At 37.9% G+C, this 26082-nt stretch overlaps 1 protein-coding gene across 1 annotated transcript in view; it reads right to left on the bottom strand.

Annotated features, from left to right (window-relative positions):
* TRIP12 (thyroid hormone receptor interactor 12) overlaps positions 1 to 26069 on the bottom strand; it is an 88320-nt gene extending 62251 nt beyond the window's left edge. Inside the window, exons 1-2 of the mRNA XM_083363356.1 lie at positions 25831 to 26069; positions 9929 to 10075 (exon numbers count right to left, since the gene is read on the bottom strand). Coding sequence (XP_083219482.1) covers positions 9929 to 10026 — 98 coding nt within the window. The 5' untranslated portion in view covers positions 10027 to 10075; positions 25831 to 26069. The remainder of the gene's footprint in view (positions 1 to 9928; positions 10076 to 25830) is intronic.
* Positions 26070 to 26082: the final 13 nt, after the last annotated feature.

Here is a 26082-nt window from a genome sequence, read left to right as displayed (position 1 = left end):
AAGGAACACTAGCAAATATAATTCTGGAGTATGCAGTATGCCCATAGATAATTTCTTGGATATTTGTTAGTTTTTTTGCCCAACTTGGCTTGAAAAAAAATTACAAAAAGAAATAGAAAGCTGGCACATTAAATATGACTATCTTCGGCTTCATATTTATTTTCAAAAACGACAATCTCTAAACATCTTTTCAAAATAAAATTACTGGGTCGTGTGATCCAGTATTTGAAGAGTATAAGATCACCTGTTCTTTAGAAGTCATAAGTAATGAGGCAAGGAGGAGAATGGAAATAAATGCAATCATATTTTGTGATCACAGATCATAGTTATTTTATAAGAATACCCAAAATATGCTCTTAACTTACATATATTCATTAACCTTGGACAGACATGTCAAACTCGCGACGTCACATGACGTCGCGCAATGTATCGGAGCTTTTTCTCCATTGCCAGCAATGGGTTTTGGGATGATGCATCCAGCCCACGGGCTGGCAGTTTAACACCCCTGACCTAGAACATTCTTTCTCAACCAGCTGGGGATTTCTGGGAATTGATATCTATGCACCTTATACTTGCCAAGATTGAGAAACACTGGGCTAGAAAGTTAAGAATTTCTATGTAGTAAATGAGGGAGAAACTGAGCAAATCTGAATGGGTTACAGGCCAAGGTACAAACTACATCTTTTATTAAGCTTCACTTTTTGGGAGAGAGAGGGGGAAAGCTTTAAATGCAAAAATAAACCAGGTTAAACATGGTTTCCTGCCAACTAGAGACAAACATATTCAATAACCAGTGTCAAATTCCACCAAAGAGATGCTATTGAACACTTCTGAAATGAAGAATTTCTATATCTTTGCTATTTTGTTTCCAGAACTATCTTTATGAGAAATGGCAACAAACCAATTCTGATTGTCAGCACAGTGAAGTTTCCTTGCTTCACATCTGATCTTCTTAAATCAGGGCTTGTAATACTTCATTTGAGATACACTGAGTTTCACAATGAAAAGTGGAAATACTGAACAAAATTAAAGATGGTAAAGTATTCAATGAAACAATCTGATTCCATATTACTTGGACAATTGAATTGTTATTTCACTAGGACTCCATTAAATTTCCCAAATAGGAAATTTAAAAAAAATCAAAATACCTATTCATCTTTTGAAATGAATAAACAGATTATGATTCAGACAGCCCAGCTGAATTCAGAAGGGCTTCACAAACCTTGAAAATGAAAGAATGCTTTTGACTTTGCACAAGCACATCATTTTTCTATTATTAATTACAGGAAGCAATTTCACAAAGCACAAATAATATGTTGTTCCTTTAAGGAAAAAAATAATTAAAGCAGTGTCTCTTTAACATGACTCTTAAAGCTGTTTCATCTTTTTTACTTCCATAGAAGCTTTAAAAAAGACTTGCATACTTTAGCAAATAGCAGAGGAGTGCTATGTTTGCACAAAGCATTTATCCCAAATTATTTCTGAACAGATTATCTAATTTTCAACATCTACAAACAAGTTTATTATAACACCAATCTGCCATAAATAATATTCATCTATTCTCTTTCTTGCAGCTTAGAACAGATGTGCAAGTACACTGCTTTTTATTTACTCAAACGGACACCTTTCATTCTGCTGATATCAGGCTTGTCAAATTTTCATTACCATGTACTTATATTTCAAATCTGAATGTCTGAAATTGAAAGTTTTTCTGTTTACTCAAATCGGGTAAAAGTTATTTCGATGTTTCTAATAAATCAGCCTGTTTGCAACATATTCCATTGAAGTTACATTAGTGAATTCAAAATATAAAGCTATTACCTTTTAGAAAAGTGTCCTTTGGACTGTTCAGTAGTAGTATTGGACTGCACTTTGGGTGCCTTTGAAATAGATTTTCTACTTTCAGAAGGGCTACGTGCCTTATGTTTTGCCTGCCCTAAATGTGACCTGTCAGCAGAAAGTTAAAAACAGAAACCTATGAAAAACACTGGGACACAAACACAAACATGCATAAGGACTATTTACACATTGAATTTATAACACAGTTTCTCATTAAGTTGCATAACATGTTTAGGGAACAGCGCTACTAGCTAAGCTATGAACTCCTATTGTTCCAATAATTTAAAGTTTTAGAAACTGTAAGCTGTTCGAAAGCTCCTTCTTTCTTTTATTGTCAATATTTGCCTATTTTATTTAACTACTTATACTGAGTTACTTTGAAAAATAGTCCTGAACATTTGTGTTTTCCTTCTCAACAGATTTAAACTATATTAAATTAATGGTGATTTTGATTAAACAAGTCCCACCTGTATAAAAATAAAAGTTAGCTGATTTTAGAGAAATTTGCAAGCCTGTGCTGTAAGAATAAAAATAAATTGTTTTAAATGCAGCCTGGGTTAGTCAAAACTTACTTATTATTATTAATTAAATTTGTATGCATCCCATTTCTCTACCAAGCAACTCTGGGCAGCTTACACCACGAAGATGAAATGTTGTAAATGATATTAACTATTCCAGAGGTGTTTAATTTGACAATATGATCCTACTTGTTCTACTTGAACATGAGCACACAATTTAAGGATTTGATCAACCATAAATCCCATGGAATATGGATAGGAAAGTTTACATGAAATCTAGCAAAAGAATGAAAGATGTAAATAATGAAAGCAAATGGAAGAAATGGAGATGGAGATAGGAAGTGCTATTGTCACTTCCAGGAAACAGATATCGTTGTAATTTTGAATGGTCATTAAACAGGACAGTTGCTAACTAAGGACTACCTATATGTAGAGGATGAATGCAAGAAAGAGCATCTATTTCAGTAACCTCCCCAACCATGCATGTACTTTGTAATAGCTTTGTCCCCAAATGTTGTTTACGTTTATTTATTTAAATCCATTCCTTACCACTTTCCTTTAAAAGAACACTCCAAGCAATTTTCTATTACGAACTACACATAAATCTAAATGAACATATTTATAAATACCATGCAAAAAACCAAAATAAAGTAATAAGCAAAAAATCAGAAAATAAAAGCAGTAATAGTTATATCAAAGCAGCATTTGAACATTATTAAGAGACCTGGAAGGCTAAAAATGTTCTCTCTCTCTCTCTCTCTCTCTCTCTCTCTCTCTCTCTCTCTCTCTCTCTCTCCCTCTCTCCCTCTCTCCCTCTCTCTCTCTCCCTCCCTCCCTCTCCCTCCCTCCCTCTCTCTCTCTCTCTCTCTCTGAGACACAACACACCCCTCCAAAAAGATACCTAGCATACCTCACTAAAGAAATCCCTCCTAAATAGGGGAGAAGAGAGTACTTTTAAAAAGGACCATCCTCAGGTAGCCAACACACCTCAGGATGGGAGAGCACCTGGAACAAGATCTTCAGAAATTGTCTCAGGATTTGATTTGAAAGAAATATTCCTTCAGATACTATAGCCCCAAACCATTAAAAAGCCCACAGGTTAAAACCACTGTCTGGACCCAGATAATGTATTTGATTGTGAATGAGCTTGGTTTAAGGAAAACTATAATGGTAGCTCATGGACTTGAAAACATGTAACTTCCTGTAACATGTAAAAGAGTATATTTTAAGTAATGAATACATTTTGTTTCACTTTAATTATATCTTAAGACTTTTCATAAGAAGTCACGTGTCCACAGATATAGTCAAGACAAGACCTTGAGGGCAAATAATAAGGAAACCATATAAAACATGCATGGCAAGGAATTTTCTTCCTTGCAAATCTTTCTTCTCGCCTTCTCTCCTTACGCTGTTCTTAGGACAGTTTACAGCTCCAAAACCAACCTCTACATTTAAAGTTTCTCAAATATCATCTCTTCAACAATGCACCAAGAGACGGTATATCAACTACACAAATCTGGGTGACCACATGATAGCACTGAAGAGTTATTTTTAAATCTCTTTTCATTGCTGCTGCATAATGGGCAGAATTACATATAACTAAAAAGGTTGTAAAATCGGGCACAACTTGCATAACTGCTTTGCTTAGTAACAGAAATTCTGCTACCAATTGTGGTCATAAGTCGAGGACTACCCGTATTAGGCTATCATTCTGTTGTATATTATTAACAGTATCCCTAGTAATTCACCATGCAAGTAAACCTCAGCCCATAAATCCAAAATTATTACCTTCTAATCAACTCCAACTAATTATCTATACATCCAGCCATCCAGCCAACCAATATACATAGCCATCTTTCATATATATGATCCTGAACAGTTGTATAAACAAACTGACTATATTCCATCTCAATTTGCTATCAATCTCAATTGATGGTTTCTTAATGTTATTGCCCAGTCACATTTTGTGCGATGGGTGGCTATATAAATGACAGATAAAGAAATCTATAATAAGATCTTTGAATAATGAATAAAACATTTATCTATTCAAAAACCACTTTTTGCATTAAAATATAACCCCAAACAATGGCAGAATAGAACATTCTAGCTATATTAATTTTGGATCTTTGCCCTCTCAATATATCATGCTTACAAAAAGGAAATTATATACGGTACATTCGTAAATGACAGAGAGATAACAGTAGCACAATACTAAATCTCAAGAGGCATACCCTAAATCACAGTTGCTGGGAATTATCATACCAATTCTATGGATTCATGAGGTTTTATATAAGATTAATTGAGAAAATCCTAGCATAGTTTTTCCTTTTTATTCAGGCATCAAACAATATTTACTTTCAGTTTTTACAGTCTTTCTACGAATTATATACAACTAGATAGCCTTATTCCATTCTCTACTTAGTTGATTGTTTGCTTAATTATCTGGACCGAGATGCCCTACGCACAGTCACTCATGCGCTCGTGACCTCCCGGTTAGACTACTGCAATGCTCTCTACATGGGGCTGCCCTTGAGGACCACTCAGAGGCTTCAGCTGGTGCAGAATGCGGCCGCGCGAGTTGTGATGGGAGTCTCCCGATACTCCCATGTAACACCTCTCCTCCGCGAGCTGCATTGGCTTCCGGTTGCCCTCCGGGTGAGATTCAAGGTGCTGGTGATGACCTATAAAGCTCTAAATGGCATGGGTCCGGGTTATCTTAGAGAGCACCTGCTGCCAGCATCAATTTCCCATCGTCCTGTGCGCTCCCAGAGGGAGGGCCTCCTTAGGGTACCGCCGGTCAGGGAGTGCCAGCGGGTGATCCCCAGGGGAAGTGCATTCTCTGTGGGCGCGCCTGCCCTGTGGAACGATCTGCCTGTGGAACTCCGGACCGCCCCCGACCTTCTTTCGTTTCGCCAGGACCTAAAAACTTGATTATTTGATTTATCTGGCCTGGACTGAGGGGTTTTAATTTTTAAACTTTTAAATTTTTAAACTTTGGGCTACTAATTGTTATTTAATCTTATTTTAATTCTATTTTAACTCTTATTTTGTCTTTTAACTTTGCCCTGTAAACCGCCCTGAGTCCTTCGGGAATAGGGCAGTATATAAAACTAATTAAATAAAATAAATAAATAAATAAATAGTGCTGGTTAACTGTGTTTTTTCCTGTGTTTGAATATTATGCAGCCTAAGTGTTCTCCAGATATTTACGGATTTTATAATACTGACTTAATATATGTGTATTTGTATGTACTAGTATGTACTTTACTACTGACAACAAAATGAAATGAGAACTTATAAATTTATTCAAAATGTCAATGAATTTACAGAGCTGAGCTTCTTACTTGTTAACTATATATCAAATATAGGGATATTTCACTTTGAAGTTAGAAATATTTTCTAGACTGCAGAAAGAAACAGTACTTAATTATTACCTCTTAATATTTCAATGTTAATAACTTACAGATTCAAAAAAGGCAGGTATAGCATTCTGGAAACTGTACCCAAAAGAGATTGGCGCAAACATAAAAATGTTTATACAGTATTTCAGTGACCTCTAATTCAGTGATCATTCAAAGTTATGATGGTGATGAATGAGAGAACCTATGATTGTTCCTCATAGTTGCAGCTATCACAGCATCCGCAAGATCACATATTAATGATTCGGGCTGAAAATCAGGTAATCATGATTTGGCAATTGACTTGTAATTATGACAGTCTCAGTGTCCCACAATTGCTAATTGTAACCTTCACTGGCAATATCCAACAAACAAAGTGAATACAGAAGCCATTAGGTGGTCACAAATGTGATCCCACAACCATGGTATATTGTAAATGCATAAGATTCGCCTAATGACAGCAACTGAGACTGCTGCAACTGCATTTTAAGTTAGTCTGTGACCTGACATCACACAATATGATCGCGTCACTTAGCAATGAATTTGCTGATTTCAATTACCATTGTTCAGCGATGACTACCTGAACACAGCATTACTGTATAATGCATTAAAAAGAAAAACAGCCTGCAGCTATAATGAATAAAATTGTCTACATTTTTATGTAGAAAATAGCTACTTTAAATTGAAAACTAAGGATTATCAACTATCGGAAATCTACCTGTAATATGTAATCATTCAGCATCTACAAAAAGTATTTCCATGAAGCATGTGTATTCCCTAAACCAGACATGTCAAACTCACGACATCATGTGATGTCGCGCAACGTATCGGGACAGTTTTGCCATTGCCAGCAATGGGGTGGGCACGGCTTCCGGATGATGCAGCCGGCCCGCAGGCCGGCAGTTTGACACCCCTGCCCTAAACAATTTAAAGGTGAGCTATTTCTACTCTGAAAGTAGCTATTACAAAATACTCAGAATTTTACTACATCTCATGAAACAATATTAGTTTTTTTATAATTTAAACTTATTTACTCTTAATCCTTTTATAATACTGCATTCCAACTCATGATGTATTTTCTTCAAACATGACCCTAGAGATTAGTTTGTTAGATATCCTTCAATTTCCCCAGGTAAACAAGTATCCTACCATTAGTAAAGAGGAAATTATTGGTGTAATGTTGAAACAACTGGGAGGGGGAAAAACATAAAAGTGTTTTGCATGAAAATCCAGAAAACATGATTTTTTCCAGTGAAAAATTATTAAAAATCTACTGTTCTTCAGATATAAATTTTGAGAAAATACTGAAACCAAAATCTTAGAGTGAATGTTACAACAATTTTAATTCTTTAATAAATCTTGCTCCAGACAATGATGGTGTTATTTCACAAGCACACACCTAAGTTATATTTCTGTTTAAGATACAGTTCTAGGAAGGTACTATTTTAAGCTTCTTTAAACCCAAAGTAAATTGACCACCAGAATGGCCACTTACAGTAGATCAAATCTACAGTAGCTCAAATTCATCTTATCACTACAGTTCTAATAATCTTAGCTATATGACTCCCTTTTTAAAACACAACTTGCATACTATTTAAACCCTTCAACACACTTACTAAATAGAGTATCAGTAGAAATTGCTAAGTATGTTATATAGATATTAACATTAAGTGGTATTTAAATAGTAAAAAAAAGAGAAAAAGCTCTGAAACTCATTATGAATTTCTGCTAGGTAAGAGATGCAGACACTGCCATTTTCTCACACCTAAATTAAAGATTGTCCATACATCCTTCAGCCAGCAGAAAACTAAAGCAAAATAAATGTCCTGTCCCTAATGCCAAGTCATATCTTCCCACCATAGCCATTGTTCCACTTCAGGAAAATAGTATCCTGAAATCAGATTATTTAGAGTTTATTAAACACAACCACTGATTTTCCTTTTCCCAATGTCATCACCTGACAGAAAACTATCTGCCAATCATAACTCTTATCAGAAGTTTATCTAGAAGGGTGGGAGACTACCCAAGACACTGTGATAGGTTCTTCAGTTTACTGGAAAAGTTTTCCAGCCCCCAAGCCAAATGTTCAATTAAAACCTTTTACACTAACTACCAGTATCAGTGGGATCCTGTCTTTTAGTTTAGTTTAGTTTAGTTTAGTTTTATTTAATTTATATACCGCCCTTCTCCCTGGGGACTCAGGGCGGTTCACAGGGCATATAAATAAAAATACAATACTATACAAAAGTTAAAACAAAGATTAAATCAGTGCCCAATTAAAAAACAATAATACAATTTAAAATGACAATTTAAAACCCAACTCCCCCATCAGGCCAGACCGGCCAATTCAAACAAATGGGTCTTCAGACCACGACGGAAAGTTCGGAGGTCCGATGCCGTCCGGAGCTCCACCGGCAGTTGGTTCCACAAAGCCGGGGCACCCACAGAGAAGGCTCTCCCCCTGGGGGCCGCCAGTCGGCACTCCCTGACCGGAGGCACCCTGAGGAGGCCCTCTCTGTGGGAACGCACAGGGCGGAGGGGAGTTGAAGCCGGCAGCAGGTGGTCCCCGAGGTACCCCGGACCCATGCCATGTAGGGACTTAAAGATCATAACTAAAACCTTGAACCTCACCCGGAAGACAACTGGTAACCAATGCAGCTCGCGGAGCAAAGGTGTAACATGGGAGTACCGGGAAACTCCCAAGACAACTCTCGCGGCCGCATTCTGTACCAGTTGGAGCCTCCGAGTGGTCTTCAAGGGAAGCCCCATGTAGAGAGCATTACAGTAGTCAAGGCGAGAGGTCACGAGCGCATGAGTGACCGTGCACAGGGCATCCCGGTCCAGATAGGGCCGCAACTGGCGCACCAGGCGAACCTGGGCAAAAGCCCCCCTAGTCACGGCCACTACATGATCTTCTAGGGTAAGCCGTGAATCTAGGAGGACTCCCAAGTTGCGAGCCCTATCCACGGGGGGTAAGAGCTCACCCCCCATAGAAAGAGATGGAACATTTTGAATGTCCCGGGATGCCGGAATGCACAGCCACTCAGTCTTGTCAGGGTTGAGCTGAAGTCTGTTCCTCCCCATCCAGACCCGAACCGCCTCCAGGCAACGGGACATCACAGCGAGGGCATCACTGGGGTGGTTTGGGGTCGAAAAGAAAAGTTGGGTATCATCGGCATATTGATGATACCCAACTCCAAAACCACGAATGATCTCACCCAGCGGTTTCATGTAGATGTTGAACAGGAGAGGCGAGAGAACCGACCCCTGAGGAACTCCACAAACGAGAGACCTAGGGGCCGATCTCTGCCCCCCTGCCAACACCGACTGCGAACGCCCCAGGAGATAGGAGGAGAACCACCGAAGAACCGTGCCTCCCACTCCCAATCCCCTGAGACGCCGCAGCAAGATACCATGGTCGATGGTATCGAAAGCCGCCGAGAGGTCTAATAGGACTAGGACAGAGGAATATCCCCTGTCCCGGGCCCTCCAGAGATCATTCACCAGAGCGACCAATGCCGTCTCCGTGCTGTACCCGGGCCTGAAACCCGATTGGTAGGGGTCCAGATAATCCGCTTCATCCAGGACCAGAGGGAGCTGATGCGCCACCACACTCTCAACAACCTTCGCAAGAAAGCGAAGGTTGGAGACCGGACGAAAGTTGTTCAATACAGCTGGGTCCAAGGCAGGCTTCTTGAGGAGAGGTCTCACCACCGCCTCCTTCAAGACGGTGGGGAAATAACCCTCACTCAAAGAAGCAGATATAACCGCCTGGAGCCAGCCTCGTGTCCTCTCCCTAGCTGCAGTGCTACTGGTTTTCGCTATCTTAATGGGAAAACATTATTTCATTCTGGTATGTATAACCATATTTGTACACTTCTCCTTTAAAATATAGCACATTATTTAAAATTGTTCTTTGCAGTTATTCTATGTGATTCGTATTTGCTGTTACTGTTACTATTCAGATAGTAATATCAATAATGAGCTCTTTTAATTAGTGCTTAGGAGAAAGTTACATAATTTCCTGTCATTTTAGTCGTTAACAATGCATTCAAAAATATCAAAAATATTAATTACTACATTCAAACCCCAGTTTATATTTAAAAGATATCACAGCTTCTTTTGTACAATAAATTATGCTGACTTTTGATAAATTTGAAGAAATTAGCATACCTTCCTCCTACTGCGTCGTCTTGTGATTGGGCCCCGACAGTGTTCCTTCGTGAACGTCGCAGTGACCCCCCTGGACTGTTATTAGGCCGGTTGGACATTGGCACCTCTCTCCTGAAGGGACATACCCTTTCTAGACACTACCATTCACTGAAAAATAAAACAAACATTTTTATTTAATCAAAATATAGGACATTCACCAACAAAATTGTCTGTTTGTGGGCTGACACATTCTACTGTATAGCAAAAAAAAAGCTTAAATAGTAAAACCATGAAAGTTACTAGATGTTGTTTTGCTCTTGCTATGTTTCCATTTTTTGTTAAAGGTTATTTTAACACCTCAGTTTTACAAAATAGAGAATCAAGCATTGTAACTGTTTCATTCAATAATTGATTTTATGAAATGTTTAAATTACCTCTCAATTACCTACTAGAATCATTTCTATTTTTCCAAATTATTGTGTTAGATATTTCATTATGAAACATAATCTGAGAGTTTATGTTTATGAATAGACAATACTGGTGTTTTTTAAATGCACAAATTAAATTGATCCTAAGTTAACACAAAGAATAAACAGCTGGGATACAAAAAGAGTAAATAAAATTCAAGATTAAATATCAGTATTTTCTTATTTTTAAGCTGCAAAAAACTATGCAGGAACACTATTTTCTTGCAATATTATCCAATGAAAGTTATATCATTAAAAATGGACCAATAGTCCATTTTAGTCTAATAATGGCCTATCAGACAGTCCAATAATGACCTATCACAATGCACTGAAAAGAGAGAAGATATTTCATTTATAGGAAGAGCCAAATAGATATTAATCAAGAGGTAAGAATTATTTGCTGAAATACTCCCAATATCATAGTATAAACAGATTTGACAGGATATATCATATTAAAAGATTACTTTTAATTGGCTAACTAGGTCAATTAGTAGAAAATGCAAACTCCCCTACAACTGTCTACTATTGAAAGAAAAAAATGATAATAATGAACTCATATTTTTTAATAATGATGTTTATGGAATTTTAAAGCAAAGAATTCTTTCTGAATATTATGTTAATTATGCTATTTAATATTTAGACATCTGTTGCATGTGAAACACAGTCACCCAACCCATTTTGCCTATGAAAATAAGAAATAGTCTTAAACAGAGTATAGAAGCACATAGACAAACATCATTCCAAGTGATAGTTTATGGTGTGTACAAAGAAAAAATGTTGTGAATCATAGACACATGACCATGAGATACCAGAAACAACCCTAAATATGGGCCAGTTGCTGAGCACCCAAATTCCGGACACATGGATGCGGGAAGGGAGGGGCAGTTGTTAGAACTTCAGAATTAATGATAAGTACCTTTTGGGGAGTCCATTGTAATTTCATATAGTTGCTAAGCAACCAGTTTAAGTCAAGGACTCTCTACTTACTTGCAAATCAAGTTCATCAACTCTCCTACAAACCATGTAGTTATCCATCTGGACTGCTCCATTAAAAAACAGTTAAAAATCAGCTATAATTTACATAGCAGACATGCGCCTGAAACTAGTCATTCTCTCTCATCTGGCCATCTTTGAGAGTGAAAGTGCTGCTTGATAGATTGATTTCACCTTGCACAGAGCCAAGCAGTACTTTTGCTCTCAAGGAGGCTAGGTGGAAAAAGTCACCCCCAAAATCCAAGCAAGATTTGCTGCTTGGATTTCATCACAGCCTTTTGCAGCCAGCCTTCATGAACCAGAGCGACTCCTCTGGGTAGACACCTGTGGCTTGCAACCTTCCCTAATGGCTTTCTCATTAACTTTCTGCGGAAGCCAGCAGGGAAGATCGCACATGCGATTGCAGAGCATTTGGTAACTGACCATAAGATGCCAAACAACCAGATCACAATCACATGACTGTGGGGGCACTACAATGGCCATAATGTTCAGGTATAGGCCATAAGTCCATTCATTCAGTGCCATAATTTTAACTATTTAACTGAATGGACATTAAGTGAGGACTACCTGTAGTAAACATATTGGAATCTTGCCACAAAGAAAATAAATCAGATGAAACTTGGATTCCTGCAAACCTACTCTGCTCTCAAACTATTCTCAAACATTTGAATGGGGTATTTTATTATAATTTTATTTTTGTTTGGTTTTTAATCTAAAATGAGACAGAAATGCTACACTTGTGGCTTCTAGAGTGAATTACCTGAGTGAAAGAATCCCACTTTCAATATGTCAAGTAAAAACAAACTAGTGAACCAGAAGCAAGCTATGGAAATAAGTGAGGCAAAGAGATCTCCCACCCCTAGGAATGGGACTGAGGGACACTGCAGACCACATTCTAAAATTTAACTCACAGCTGAATTTCAACAAATATTAGGGCCATTTGGGGGGGGGGCAATCTATTATTCTAACCATACTCTATGTTTTTTTAAAGGTTTCACCCTTTTTGATGTATTACTGTCACTGTACACCCTTCAGAAAATCAGAAGGCTGAGCTCAATCATCATTCGAGATTATACATTTTCTAGATGAAATTTCAGCCCTCCCATATAAACCAGACAGGAAGCGGGATTAGATGAATCCTACATTATTGTAAGGCTACATTAACGAAATCTTGCAGATCTGAAGGTACAAACTTCCCACTGTGATTTTTAACATTGATCCATTAGAAGGTACAGAATTCTTCCCAAGCTTCTCTTTCTGACCATTAAGCCATTGAGGGCTCCTGCCTCTCTTGTCTGTTTCCTAGACAGAATTTCTTCTTTTCTTTCCCCAAGGTCATTCACGTACCCCATTACAGGAAATGACAGCATACAACTAATCCTTGGGTTACAGTGATAATTGTTCCAGGAATTTCTGTAGGCAAGCAATGTCATATAAATGCATTGCTTAGCAATGCACAAACCCGCAGTTGGTTGCTGTTTAACCCCAGGACTATATAGGCCATTAAGCATGAGGAGCCAGGAGTCCAAGACAAGGAAGCTGGTGGGTTCAAGTACTATGGAGTGTCGTGGACAGGTGTTCCAGGGCGGGTACAGATGTGCAAGTGAGCAACTACAGGCAGGCACTTAAGAGCGGGGTATTTGCACAGATGCTGCAGGCAAGTGCTAAGGAACATGGGCAAGTGGAAAAGGGAATGGAGTGAAAGCAACTTACAACTTCCCACTGGCTTCTCCATTGGCTTCGTTCATAAGAAGCCAGCAGAAAACATTGGAAATAACTATCACATGATTGTGGCTAACTGCCCTGTCAGCACAAGCTGGGCACCAGTGCCTGGATCATGATCACATTACTGTGGGGGTGCTGCAATAATTACAAATTTGTGGACCAGTCACAAGCGCTTCTTATTCAGTGCCACTGTATCTTTGAATGGTCATTAAATGAGTGGCTGCAACTTGAGGACCTTTATGTGCATTTTATCTAATTACTAAGAAGTACAGTAATCAACTTTGTAATTCCTTTGAAGTAGCTAGGGCTAACAGTCTGCAGCAAACCATAATTATAACAAAATGATAACATACTTTGTGTCATCATTACACAAACGTTGCTTTTATATTGTTGCATCAGAAATCAGAACAGAAATTGCAGGATTTTGGGGATGAAATTATCTTGCATGTTTTCTCATTTGTCCTATCTCCATCTGTGGATGACCACAAGTAGTCCTCTACTCTGCTGAATTCACAATACATGGCCCACTCCATTCATGTATATACAGTAATCTTCAACTTACGACAATAGGAACAGAATGTCTGCTGCTAAGCACCCAATTTTATACCTTTTTTTATTAAGCAAATGATTGCAATTAGGAGGACCACTTGTAAATTACTTTTTTCAGTGATGCTGTAACTTTGAACATGTCATAAACAAATGGTTGTAGGGCAAGGACTACCTGTACTACACCCTTCTTCACAAATTGCAGAATATTTATTATGTGCTTAAAAACATGTGCAGTTACTACAAAAGTGTGAAAATCTATCCTTAAGACAAAGATTATTTTCTAATTACAAAAACTTTCTAATCTGCAAATGAAGCCGAAATCTAAATAGCGAAACATTACAGAAGTGTTTCAATAATGGCTCAGAATAGTATATGATTTCAAAACACTAAGCATACAACAATGGACTTTCCTTAGTGTATCACTAAGTCTTTCATCAGCAGCATTTCCCTTTAAACAATATACATGAATTTAGTTTCCAGAAAATATTCACTTTTTATAAGAGTCCAAACATTATTGCCCATGGGCAACAATGTCCTACCTTGCTAGTCCCCTCTCCTACTCTCCGATTTTGAAATATTTCAATTTGGAATGAGATTAAAAAGATAGAAAATTGCTGATCAAAACACTAGCCTCCATTATTATCTCCACTTACAAATTGCCTTGAATTCCATAGAAGCCCCATAACTATTCTTGTAAATAAAATAATAAGTGCTGGTGGCTCAGTGTTTTGTTTTGTTTTTAAATGAAAAGGATTGGGTGATAAGAGTCTCAGCCAACCAGCCAGCATAAAGATAGGAAATGATAGCTAGCCAGCATAAAGATTGCTGACATTATCAGCTGAACAAGAGGACTGGCAAATCACAACTAATCAGCTACTGTGTTTTCTGTCACATGTTCAATGTTTTTCTCATGGGAAAACTAGGTTCATACATTATCTGCGCCAAGATATAATCATGATTTATTTTCATTAATAAATATTTTATTATGAAAATAATTTATTTTATTATGATAAACCATAATGGTAAAGTATGCAAAAAGCAAGAGGTTTTTTTAAAAAATAAATGCTTAGGTTTTCTTAACTGCATTTAAAACTTCTTTAGTACAACAGCATATAATAGCTATCTGTAATTTTTTTTCATAGCCTATCCTTTCTACGTGTCTTAATTTTTCCACAGTTTATAAATGGTCAGTTGTGAAAGAGTTATAAATTATGGTTTTTAAAAAAATATACATTTTTTTCTTTTTCCTTTGTTGGACACCAACAGGGGCTCATCTAAATGAGCACATTTTATATGCAGGGAATCAAATAGTACTTATCAACATAAAGGTCACTCATTCAGAACAAGGAACATCTTTGTACATATTTTCCCCTTCCCCTATTGTTCTTCTGCAATCAGAACAATAGTATGCATATCATTTATATGCATGTGCATATATACAATAATTTCAACAATCTTTCATTTTAGCCATTTAGATAAAATTAAGGTAGATGCTAACACAATTTCATGTCAAGGTCCATGTAGCTCATGTTTCAGAATTTAATCAAATGTACACACTTTAAATTAACAAGCTTTCAGAGGGTAATAAGGTCTTTCGTTTGGGAAAAGGAAAGTTATTTCAAGGGACTAGCTCTTTCCCTCTGAGTCTTCCTTCCATTCTCAACAATCAAAATACAGAAGAATATTATAGTATAAAATGCAATATGAAGATACCACCAATATGTCTCAGAAGTTTCAGGAGGTATCAGAATACGATCAAGTTCTCTAAATTAGATGATTAAATCAATTAAACCAATACTTTACTCAGACCTCTGAAACAGAAGGTATTTAAGAAAATATGCGGCATAATTACAAAGTCAGTTTATTGCCCCCAACAGTCTGGGTCCTCATTTTACCTACCTCGGAAGGATGGAAGGCTGAGTCAACCTTGAGCCTGGTGGGAGGCGAACCTGCACTAATTGCAGGCAGCTGGTGTTACTTAAAGAGGCATTAGCCCACTGCTCCACCAAAGCTCTATTTTAACACAAGGCTTCATAAATCACTGAAATAATCCCATTTTTAACAATAGTAGCTTCTTCTCTGAAATAATTAATTCAAAATTAGGAATAAGTTGAAAACCAAAAAAGGAAGAAAGTTTGTTTTGGTTTTCCAAATTCTAAATAAGAGAGATACCTGAAGGACGAATTGACCTCTTATGGAAGTCACCAGGTTAAATTCCTGGCATTACTTTTACCTTTAATTTTTTTAAAAAAATGTGTATGTTTTTACTAGAATTATATTCAATTTATCATATGTTAAAGCAAGCCAGATAGAACAAATTAGTACAATTTGAAACTAATGATGGCTATCCTGCAAGCACATAATGCAAGCACATTACTCTTTTAAACATTTACAACAATTAATTGAACTAAAACTGGTTCAGTTCCTAAGACTGAAGTTGTATATATATCTGCTTAAAAAAGGTAAAGGTTCCCCCGCACATGCGTGCTAGTCGTTTCCGACTCTAGGGGCCGGTGCTCATCTCCGTTTCATAGCCGAAGAGCCAGCGCTTGTCCGAGGACGTCTCCGTGGTCATGTGGCCGGCATGACTAGACGCCAAAGGCGCACGGAACGCTGTTACCTTCCCACCGTAGTGGTCCCTATTTTTCTACTTGCCTTTTTACGTGCTTTCGAACTGCTAGGTGGGCAGAAGCTGGGACGAGTAACAGGCGCTCACTCTGTTACGCGGCACTCGGGATTCGACCCGCCAAACTGCCGACCTTCTGATCGACAAGCTCAGCGTCCTAACCCACTGAGCCACCGCGTCATATGCATCTGCTTACATAGTGCTAAAAGCTATATTCTATTTTTATTCTTTCATGGAAAGAAATTGTACATAAAGAGGCTTAAAGCTCCATTTATTTGCCTGTCTGTCTGCCCATCAGCAGGATAACTGCCAAAATCATTGTGGGACCAAATTTAGTATGGTGGGAAAAGTCTGTAAAATAAAGACTGAGTTTAAGGATGGGCTAGATATGTCCGATGGCTAGGAATAAAAACATTTCAAAAAAAGATTTCTCCAAACAGACAAATAGATAAACACAACATACATATGTCCAATTAGACTTTCCCTAATGTTCAAAAAACCTTATGCTCACTGCTCAAACAGGCCGGGGGGAAATTCAGAAGCCATGCCCTACAAGTTATCCATATCTAATTTCATGAAAATTAATCTGAAAAAAGTCTTGCTTAAAATTGATTTGTATGATATACAGTCAGAAGATATATTCAATTTACATCAAACAACAAGAATGTATTTTAATAAAACCAGGCAATGCTTTGGATCTGGACTGGAAAAGTGTTTCAGAAACACACATTTTAGGACTTCACATCTCATACAGTAGTTGCATATTCCTAGAAAGGGCACGGCTATTTTAATGAGCCACAGGTAGAAGCTGCATTTGTGCAACTACGCATATTGAGTCATCACTTCTAATCAAAAAGGAAGCTATGCAGAGTTCTACTAAACCAAGCATTACCAAGGAACGATTCTGTCAAGAAGGTACCACAAATGATGCATTAGTCTTCACCGACAAAAAGCATACTTTGTCATAAAATTCACACACACACTGAAATCCAGGAGTGACTATAAGTAGTTCAGGCCACACAGGATGACTGAGTTTAATGTTTAGGACAATCAAGTCCTGGAAAACCTCAACTTACTTGTTTTTGTTACAAGTTACTGAAGAGTATGCATTTGATAATGGATAGAATCTGCATTATGGCCCCTTTACTGTTCTAAATTCTGCTACCTCCTTTTATCTGCAAGTGTTTGAAAGCATATCCCCTATTCTTATATCACCATGAAAATGTATTGCACTACTGAAAGTTTATGGATAAACTATAGAAAAAGTAATCATATCATGCCATAACTTAAGTTTTGAATTTTTACCAGTCCAAAACAGTGAATCAAACTGAAGATTAACCAATAATAACAACAATAATAAATTACATTTGTATGCCACCAAACGTCAAAGGCTCATAACAATTAAAAATCAATTACAATTTATAAATATTTACTTAATAAATTTATAAATTACAGCATGGTATCCTCCAATTTCAATAGAAATAGTGAAGCTCTTTATCTGAGAAGAGGACTGGAGAATTCACTTTTATCTACTTCATTCAAGGATGTGTTCTTTCTAGTTTACAACTTTCTCTAGAGATCCAATGTTCTATTCCAGGGGTGTCAAACTGCCGGCCTGCGGGCCAGATGCGTCACCGGGAAGCCACGCCCACCCCATTGCCAGCAATGGTGAAAAAGCTCCAATACGTTGTCCGAAGTCACATGATGTCACGAGTTTGACATGTCTGTTCTATTCATTCCAAATTTAAATCATATGGCTTAACTTCCAGTACCTTTAATCTTTGGATTCATATGTTCAGAAAGAAGTTTGAGAATACACAATTTTCATAATATCACTAATCAAACTTGTCATATAGTCAGAATGTTATACCATATTAATAATACACATAATATATACTTTAACAAGAAAACCAAAGTATGAACTCTGCATTCCTCCATATAGCTCTCCTCCTTAAAATGACTATGAAAGTCACTATCAGGTTTTTACAGGGATGCATTCATATGCTCTGATGTTCTAAATGGCATATTAACAAGCTCATCTAATGTAAAGATCAAGTTCTTCCCTTCAGTCCAGTGTCTATCTTCTGTATTACTTCATAACTGATTCAGCATCTGTGGAGCAATTTCATACTAGCTAACAGGTTAGATATCCAACAATGGACAAGAGATTTCAATCTCTAGTGTAGACTACTGCAAAAGTCTGTAAATGTTCTGTCTTCTGTAAATGTTCAGGATCATATGGTAATCACTGTTGATAGTCTTCTTAAAAAGATTAAATACATATTTAGAAATTCTAATTATCATGTACTGTATTTGATGTGATAAGAAACGGGCTCTTCTCTAACAATCTTTGTAAACCTGTTTATCATGTATATTTAACTTTTAGCAGTTAACTAATCCAACTCTGCATGGGACAGATCCAGGTTATCTAAGGATACGTCTCACCCCAATAAGATTGGCCCACCCCACCCTCACCAGCAGCATGCTGCAGGCCCCATCAGTCAAGGAATTCAGCTAGTGAGGTCCAGAAGAAGAGCCTTTTCTTCCATAGCTCCTGTCCTCTGGAACAACATACCCCGAGGTTAGATCCATAGCCACCCTTGTGGCCTTCCAAAAGAGCCTAGAGACCTGGCTCTGCCAACTGGCCTGGGTTCTAAATGGGGTATGTCATTCTGAAGGTGGTTAATAAACTAAGACCCCATCTCCTCCCCATATGCATCTTGTTCCCTTCTTTCCCATATTTGTCGATATCAAACCACATTTAATGTTACTATTTATTGTTTTAATGTTTCATGGGGGGGTTATGATTGCAGGCTGCCTAGAGTTGCATCCAGGCAAGATGGGCAGTGTATAAATATAATAAATAAATGAAAACTGAACTGCAATAGAGAAGGAAATATAACTAAGATTTCATCTGGAGTCATATGTTTATCTCAGTACAAAACTAATCAGTACAATGATTAGGAAAACAACACTTTATAGTTTTCTACCAATCACAATCTTAAACTTCTCTCTCTTCCTAAGTGCTATTTGACCAATTCTAACCTCGTCTGCATACCCCTCCTAAGAGATCATGCAGGATACTATAAAATATTAAGAAGTATCTGGATGAACTGTAAGTAGAAGTTTTTTCATCAAACATTCCAGTGCCCTAAAAGACAGCACTGCTTCCCATTAAAGGAATTTATTTGTGGATTCTTGCTATTAAGGGTACTTCACAAACCAGAATAGTTTATGTTCAAATACTCAATTTATTCTGTATTATTCATTAAAACATCATACTTGGCTAAATTAAAACTACCAACTATTACGGGGAGCAAGCTTAGAGTTGCACAAAAGTTATTTTTTACAAGATTACAGCCCCAGTAAATTAGTCAAGAGATCTTATGTAATTTGCACTGTTTAAGATAAATGGATAAAATCAAATAATGTACTCCTCAGCAGACTAAACCAATATAGATAAGTCATGCAGTATGCTGCATCCACATGAATTCTAGGCTGGGAAATACTGAATGAACAAATCTCAAGTTTTGCTAAAGGCAAACAAGTCCAAATACTTTTTCCACAAACTCAAAGAGTCACTAGTGATTCATGAGGACTCCAACATTAGCTTAATGGCCACAACACAATATTCTTTTCAAACATTGATGCAAAACTGCCTAGTTGAGCTAACAATGAAAAAAAAGCTCACCATAGCATGCCATTAAACATATATGTATTAGTTTAAAATTTTTATTGTGAAACGCAGTTGCAAAGAAGAAACATTTCATTAAGTGGAATATCAATATTTGGTTTTAGTAGTCAGCATGTTGAGGTTTTTTTAAATTTCAAATTAGTATCCCCTAATCTAGAAAACCCATTTAAACCTGCCCAAATCCAACTTTTCTAAGCAGAAAGGTCCCCTTTCTTTCAGTTTTTTTCTCATTTACATTTTCTATTCTTCTCTCCCTAGCCTGTCAGAGTCTGTTTTTGAATTGCCTGGCAGAGATATTTTGCTTGCTTGCTGCCTTCCCACTCCTTGCAAAGGAGAGAAATTTCATGGTAATGCAGCCAGATCCAGTCTTACTCCTCAACCATCTTTTTCATTCCTCCCCTTAGGAAGACTTGGTCTCCTTGCCCAAGCGTTGTTCTACAATGCTCCTGCCAAGCAGCATAGGTGAAGGTTCCCAAAAGGCCCCGATAATAATATGAGAGCCAACTGTGCAACCCCACTGTTGTTGGGACAAAGTGCCAGGTCATCACCAACATACCAATCCTCTCTTCTGGAAGTGTTTCCTAGGATCAGTCTGCATATTTATCCAGCACAAAATAGTCTTGCATTGCTTTAGCAGCCTCAGCTTCCCCTAAGTATTATTTTAAACCACAGAAAATAACTTGGAGGACCATATGTACCCCCCACAGGCCTCAGTTCTGTATTTTCTATACTAAAATAGAGCACTAATCGTTATTCCTGATCAAATGTTAAATCATAGCTATATCATCACAAACACTAAGTATTGACATTCAACCAATGTGAAGTCACTGAAAAGGGATAGACCAGGGGTCTTCAAACTTGGCCCTTTTATGACTTGTGGACTTCAACTCCCAGAATTCCTCAGCCAGCAAAGCTGGCTGAGGAATTCTGGGAGTTGAAGTCCACAAGTCATAAAAGGGCCAAGTTTGAAGACCCCTGGGATACACAAACTACAGAAGCAATGTAATGAGTGGAAGACCTTGGGAAACTAGGGGAGGAGATGCTGCCTAGAAAACAATCAGACAAGAGAGGAAGGAACCTTCAGTGCCTCAGAGAAAGAAACTTAGGAAAGACCCGCCTCAATTGATCTGACAATTAAAAGTGATAGCCAGAAATTTGTACCTTCAGACTTGCAAGACTCTATTAAAGTACTCTTACAATAAAATAGAATTAGTTTTGTTTCCCGTCTGGTTTACCTGAGATGGCTGATAACTGTTTGACAATGAAACAATAATTGTTGCTGATATTCAGTAACATCAATATCACCTATAGATGCTACAATTTTCATACCTGATTCACTTACATTTAATTGAAAGTTTTTGTGCCCTGGCTGAACCTGAATCCATTTTATAATTTATGTCAAAGTTTCTTACCTAGTCATACACACACTTCAATGGCTCACCAGTAATACATGTAGAATGAGTCCTCTCTCCAACTAGAGAGGAAAACAAAGTGGCCATTCAAGGATGCTAAAAGAATAGGAACCCGGCATATGAAACTATTTCCTAGAGCCTAGGACTGAAGCAGCCTTCGGAAATGTTGCTCTTATAAAGGCAAAATAAAAAGTTTTACTTCAATTAGAAAATTTAGTTTGAATAGAACTGAATTCCTGGTAATTCATGAACAAATCATGTGTAATTTTCTTGGAAACAATATGGAAGTTGTTTGCCACTGCCCTCTTCTGGGATATTTTTTTAACTTTTCAGGCTCTATTTCCTAAGTGGCCTCCCAACAAAATATTAACCTGATCTAATGCAGCTTAATTTTCTGAAATCAGATAAAATTAGCTAGATATTTTACTCTTGGTATTTTAATATATTATTTGAATTCAATTAAAAGATGCTAAAGTAGCAGATACTGTTCTATTAATTCTCACTGAGACTTACAGTTGTGGCAATAAAAACTATTTTAGAAACACAATTTCAAATTTTATTATAAGATTTATTATAATAAATCTTCATTATAAGATTTAATATTAAGATATGAGAGATTTAGAACTAATATAAATAATTTAAATATATGGCTATGTGCATTATATTAACAATACTGAAGAAGTTTTAAATTAAGTCTAAATTGACTTAGGCAAACTTTCTTCAATCTCACATATTCCAGGTGTGTTGGGACTGCAGCCCCAGAATTTCTAACCAACAATTTCTAGGCTGATTCTGGGAACTAAAGTCCCAACACATATAAAAGCCACTAGCTCAAGGAAAACCAGCTGAGACATGTCTACCACACAACTGTTTGGGGGGTTGTTTTTACTGCAAAAATAGGAATAAAAGAAATAAGATTCCTGGCAGCAATAGTTTGGAAAGAACATGCCAAAGTTGAAGTTTAAGTTTAAGTTTTATTGTATTTGTATACCGCCCTTCTCCAAAGCGTCTAATATTACTAACATCAACCATTTCACTCACAGAATTATTGGATCAAAATTTCACAGGAAGCAGAAATGTCAAGTTTACCTGACCAGGAAAAGAATACAATATAGCTAAAACTTTAAATAAAGTTGAAAATATTGTAATGCAGACAAATACAATCTCAGGATGGTATTAAGTTTTTGTATTATGTAGGATGTTTTTATATCCTAAGTGCCCATAACTTTACATTATTCATTAAAATTTTTCAGTATCTCCATTTTAATAATTCCTTCAGTCAGGTATCTTCAAATCAGTTGAGTGCTATGCTAAACATCTTCAGTTAACTGAAGAAACAGGAGGTTTTGTTTGTGAGAATGAACTTTCCATTTACATTTTTGAACGCAAGGGCCTTAGTGGAAGTTATTTATTTCAGAGTATTCTATTACTTCAAGTATAAAGAGAAAGAGAAATTACAGATGTATATAAGTAACCTGTTTACACTGTCTTCTTTTCCTCTGACACAATCTGGTGTTCTCAGACATGCCTTTTAAACAGTACAAAGCATGAAGCAGATAAATATTCTCAACTGAAAAGTATTTTCAGTTCCTAGGTGCCAGCATCATATCCATAAAGCAAGATAACAAAGCCTCCAAAATATTTCCGTATATCCAAAATCAGAATCTACTATACTAAATCCATTTAATACTAAGAACACACAATTAATTCACGACAAGTGTAACAAAATGGTACTAATCCTTTATAGTTTTCAACTATCCTGTATCTAACACTGTTTCTATTAGGTTTTACCTTTCTTATCTCCATCTTTTCGACCACATCAGCATTCCCAATGCTTTGCTGATATCATACATTTACTGAAACTATTTTTCTATTTCTTATTTGATTCTGAATGCAGTTCCTATACTTGGGAAGAGCCAGCCAGTCAACAGAAGTATAGCCTTTTGTCTAGGTACTATTCTTATTCAGTGTAGCCTATCCAATGTGTTTATCTGTCAACAATATAGAGGAAAATAATAAGAATGTCAGCATGGGACATCCCCCCACTCCCCCAAAAAGTACAGGAAATTTTCAAACATAACTAGTAGTAGAACAGCACCTGTAAGTACAAGGCTACTGTATACTAAGTGGTTAGGATAAAGACCACCTTTTTTAAATGCCTCAAACATACACTCCCTTTTATCATTTAAGTTTTTCTTTTCTTTAAACTATTTGATCCAAGGGTGCTTATGATTTTAAAACTTTTAACAAAGAGATTACAGCCCAAACCTAATTCAGTTTTAATACAGCATATTCTCAAATACATCAAATTCCAGCCCTAATCAGTGTTCTGTAAGAATGACATCAATTAATATTAAGTTATTAATAAACTTGAATAGAAACGTACATTGATATACTGAATTCAATTTATGAAAGCTTAATAGTTAACATTTAAAATTTCAAAAGTTTTGAAATATGATTTTGCTGGACAATAAAACTTCACCTCCTCCCTACGTTTCTGTTAACATGCAGGCAGGCAGACTGTAAACATGTCATCATTTGGTTAAGACCTTATTTATGGAATACAGGATCAGGCAAAACAAAGAACAAAATCTATTTATTTCATAACCTTTCACAGATCAAATACCAACTCTTGTAATAAAGCCATTGTAAAATAAGGAAATGGCTTGGTCAAAAGAGTAATGGGATGTGGCTTTAAAGCTGTATCAATTCAATGCTTAGGTTAATTAACTGGGCTAACGCAAAGCTTAAAAGTAAGGAATTGTCCGTGAAATTGTTAGATCAGAGCTATACTGACAAAGCAATCCTGAAATTAAGTCTTAACGAATTCTAGAAATATTTCTGAAATGCGTTCCAGACACTGAACGCATTTACTGTATCCAATGCCAAGCTCTCATTTCTTTTCTCGGTAAATGCGACATAGTCAGGCCTAGTTATGTAGGCCTCTGTAATACAGACAGAACCTTTGTTCCATACATCGATGTTTCTTTCGTAAAGCTCTTGACAAAACTTTCCACTCTCCCCGCCTTAATGTTTTCTTGTTCCTAATGTAAACTTTTTCAAATTCCTGGTGTCTTTTAAACCCCCTAGGAAGGACACCCCCACCGCGACAAGGCTGCCCATTAGGAGAAAGGAACAATAAAAGTTGTACAGCAGGCAGCCCGGCCTGCAAGGCTGGCAAACGCCTCGAGATCAGTTTGACTGTTAGCCCGGTACTAGTCGGCAGAAGCTCAAGTTGCTCGGCGGGCAGGAAGGGGGTGAAGAATGCGAATAGCTAAATACGACGCGTTATGCAAACAAACCACAAGGTAGGCTAGTTTCTTCTCGAATATACCAGGAACACAAACCAGCTCTAAAATTACAGGGTGAAAGCAATCTGCTCCAGGATTAGGATTCAACACCTAAGGGAATCTATTAACGATCATTCTCCCCCACCCCACAACTACACAATATGATTTTTTTCCCTGTTTTCGGCCCCAACAATCCAGGTCAGCGTTAAAGCAACTGATAATTTAGCTTTTTTTCTTTTTTTTTTTTAAAAAAAAGAAGTGTTATCGTCTGGTTGGGAAGGGGTTTTTTTCCCCCCTTGCTTCTCCTAAGTGTATTCAAGGGGGTTCAATAACAGCATCCAAGAAAAAATAAATAAGAGAGGAGGGGGGGGAGGGGGGAATAGTGATTAGCCTGAGGAGAAAAGAGGCACAGCGAAATGCAAATCGGATTCAGGATAAACATGAAAGCTGTCCTTTTGTATCTAACTGCCACACAAAACCATAAAGGCAATCTTTACTGGGGCGGGGGGGGGAGAAAGAGAGAGAGAGAGAGAAAGCAAAGTAGGCAAAGGGGTTAGGATAGACCCAAACCGCAGAAAGGAGCCAAAAGTCAGTTTTCGCTACCGTTGGAACAGGGGCCTTCAAATTCACTCACCCCTTTAAATACATCAAAGCTAGCAAGAAGAAAGACAGGAAAAGAAAGAAAGGGAAGGGCTGAATCACGATAAGCTTCACCCTACCGCTTGGCCATTTTAAGCAGCTCCGTTTCTGCCACCCTGGCTTCCCTTTCGTCACTTCTTCGCTTTGGGGGGAACCCCTTGACCCCTGGGAGTTTCCCCCACCTCAGTATAAAAAAGCACCTTCTTTCCGGGCGATTACTTCCTCATACCTGCGAAAGGCCTCGACCCGTGAGACGGCCAACTCTCCCCCCCCCCACACCTCTGCCCGTCTTCCCCTCCCCGGCCCGGGACTCCCTCGCCCCAAGCCGCCTCCTCTGTCAGGCTCCGCGAACCAGGCCCTTCCTGCCACCCATCCCCCCCCCGCTTCGGCCCTCGGTCAAAAGCAGGCAGGGAAACGAAGGAAAAGGAGGGACCTTCTACTCCCAACAAAAAGCGTCACCTAGAAAAAAAATAAATCGCCCCCGCCCGTTGTTGTCTTCTCCCCACTCCTCCCTCCTTCGCACAGTACCTAGTTTGTCCCGACGCGGCCTCCGCAAAAGCACTCCGTGCCTCCCCGGTAGCCTTGGCTCCTTTTCTGTCCTGCCCGGCGCCTCTTCCCTTCAATTATCAGCTGAAGCCGCAGCACCGATCAGTGCGCCGTCTGCCTCCGCTACCGTACCCCTCCGGCGGCGTAAGGGGAGGCCGGGGACTACTTCACCCCCAAAGGGGGCCGAGGGCCCCCTCTGCCCCCCTCGCCAGCAGCGGGTGTTCTCCTCCTCCC

Source organism: Vipera ursinii (genome assembly GCF_947247035.1).
Source record: "Vipera ursinii genome assembly, chromosome: 5".
NCBI lineage: Eukaryota > Metazoa > Chordata > Lepidosauria > Squamata > Viperidae > Vipera > Vipera ursinii.
This window is presented reverse-complemented; position numbering and strand designations above follow the sequence as displayed.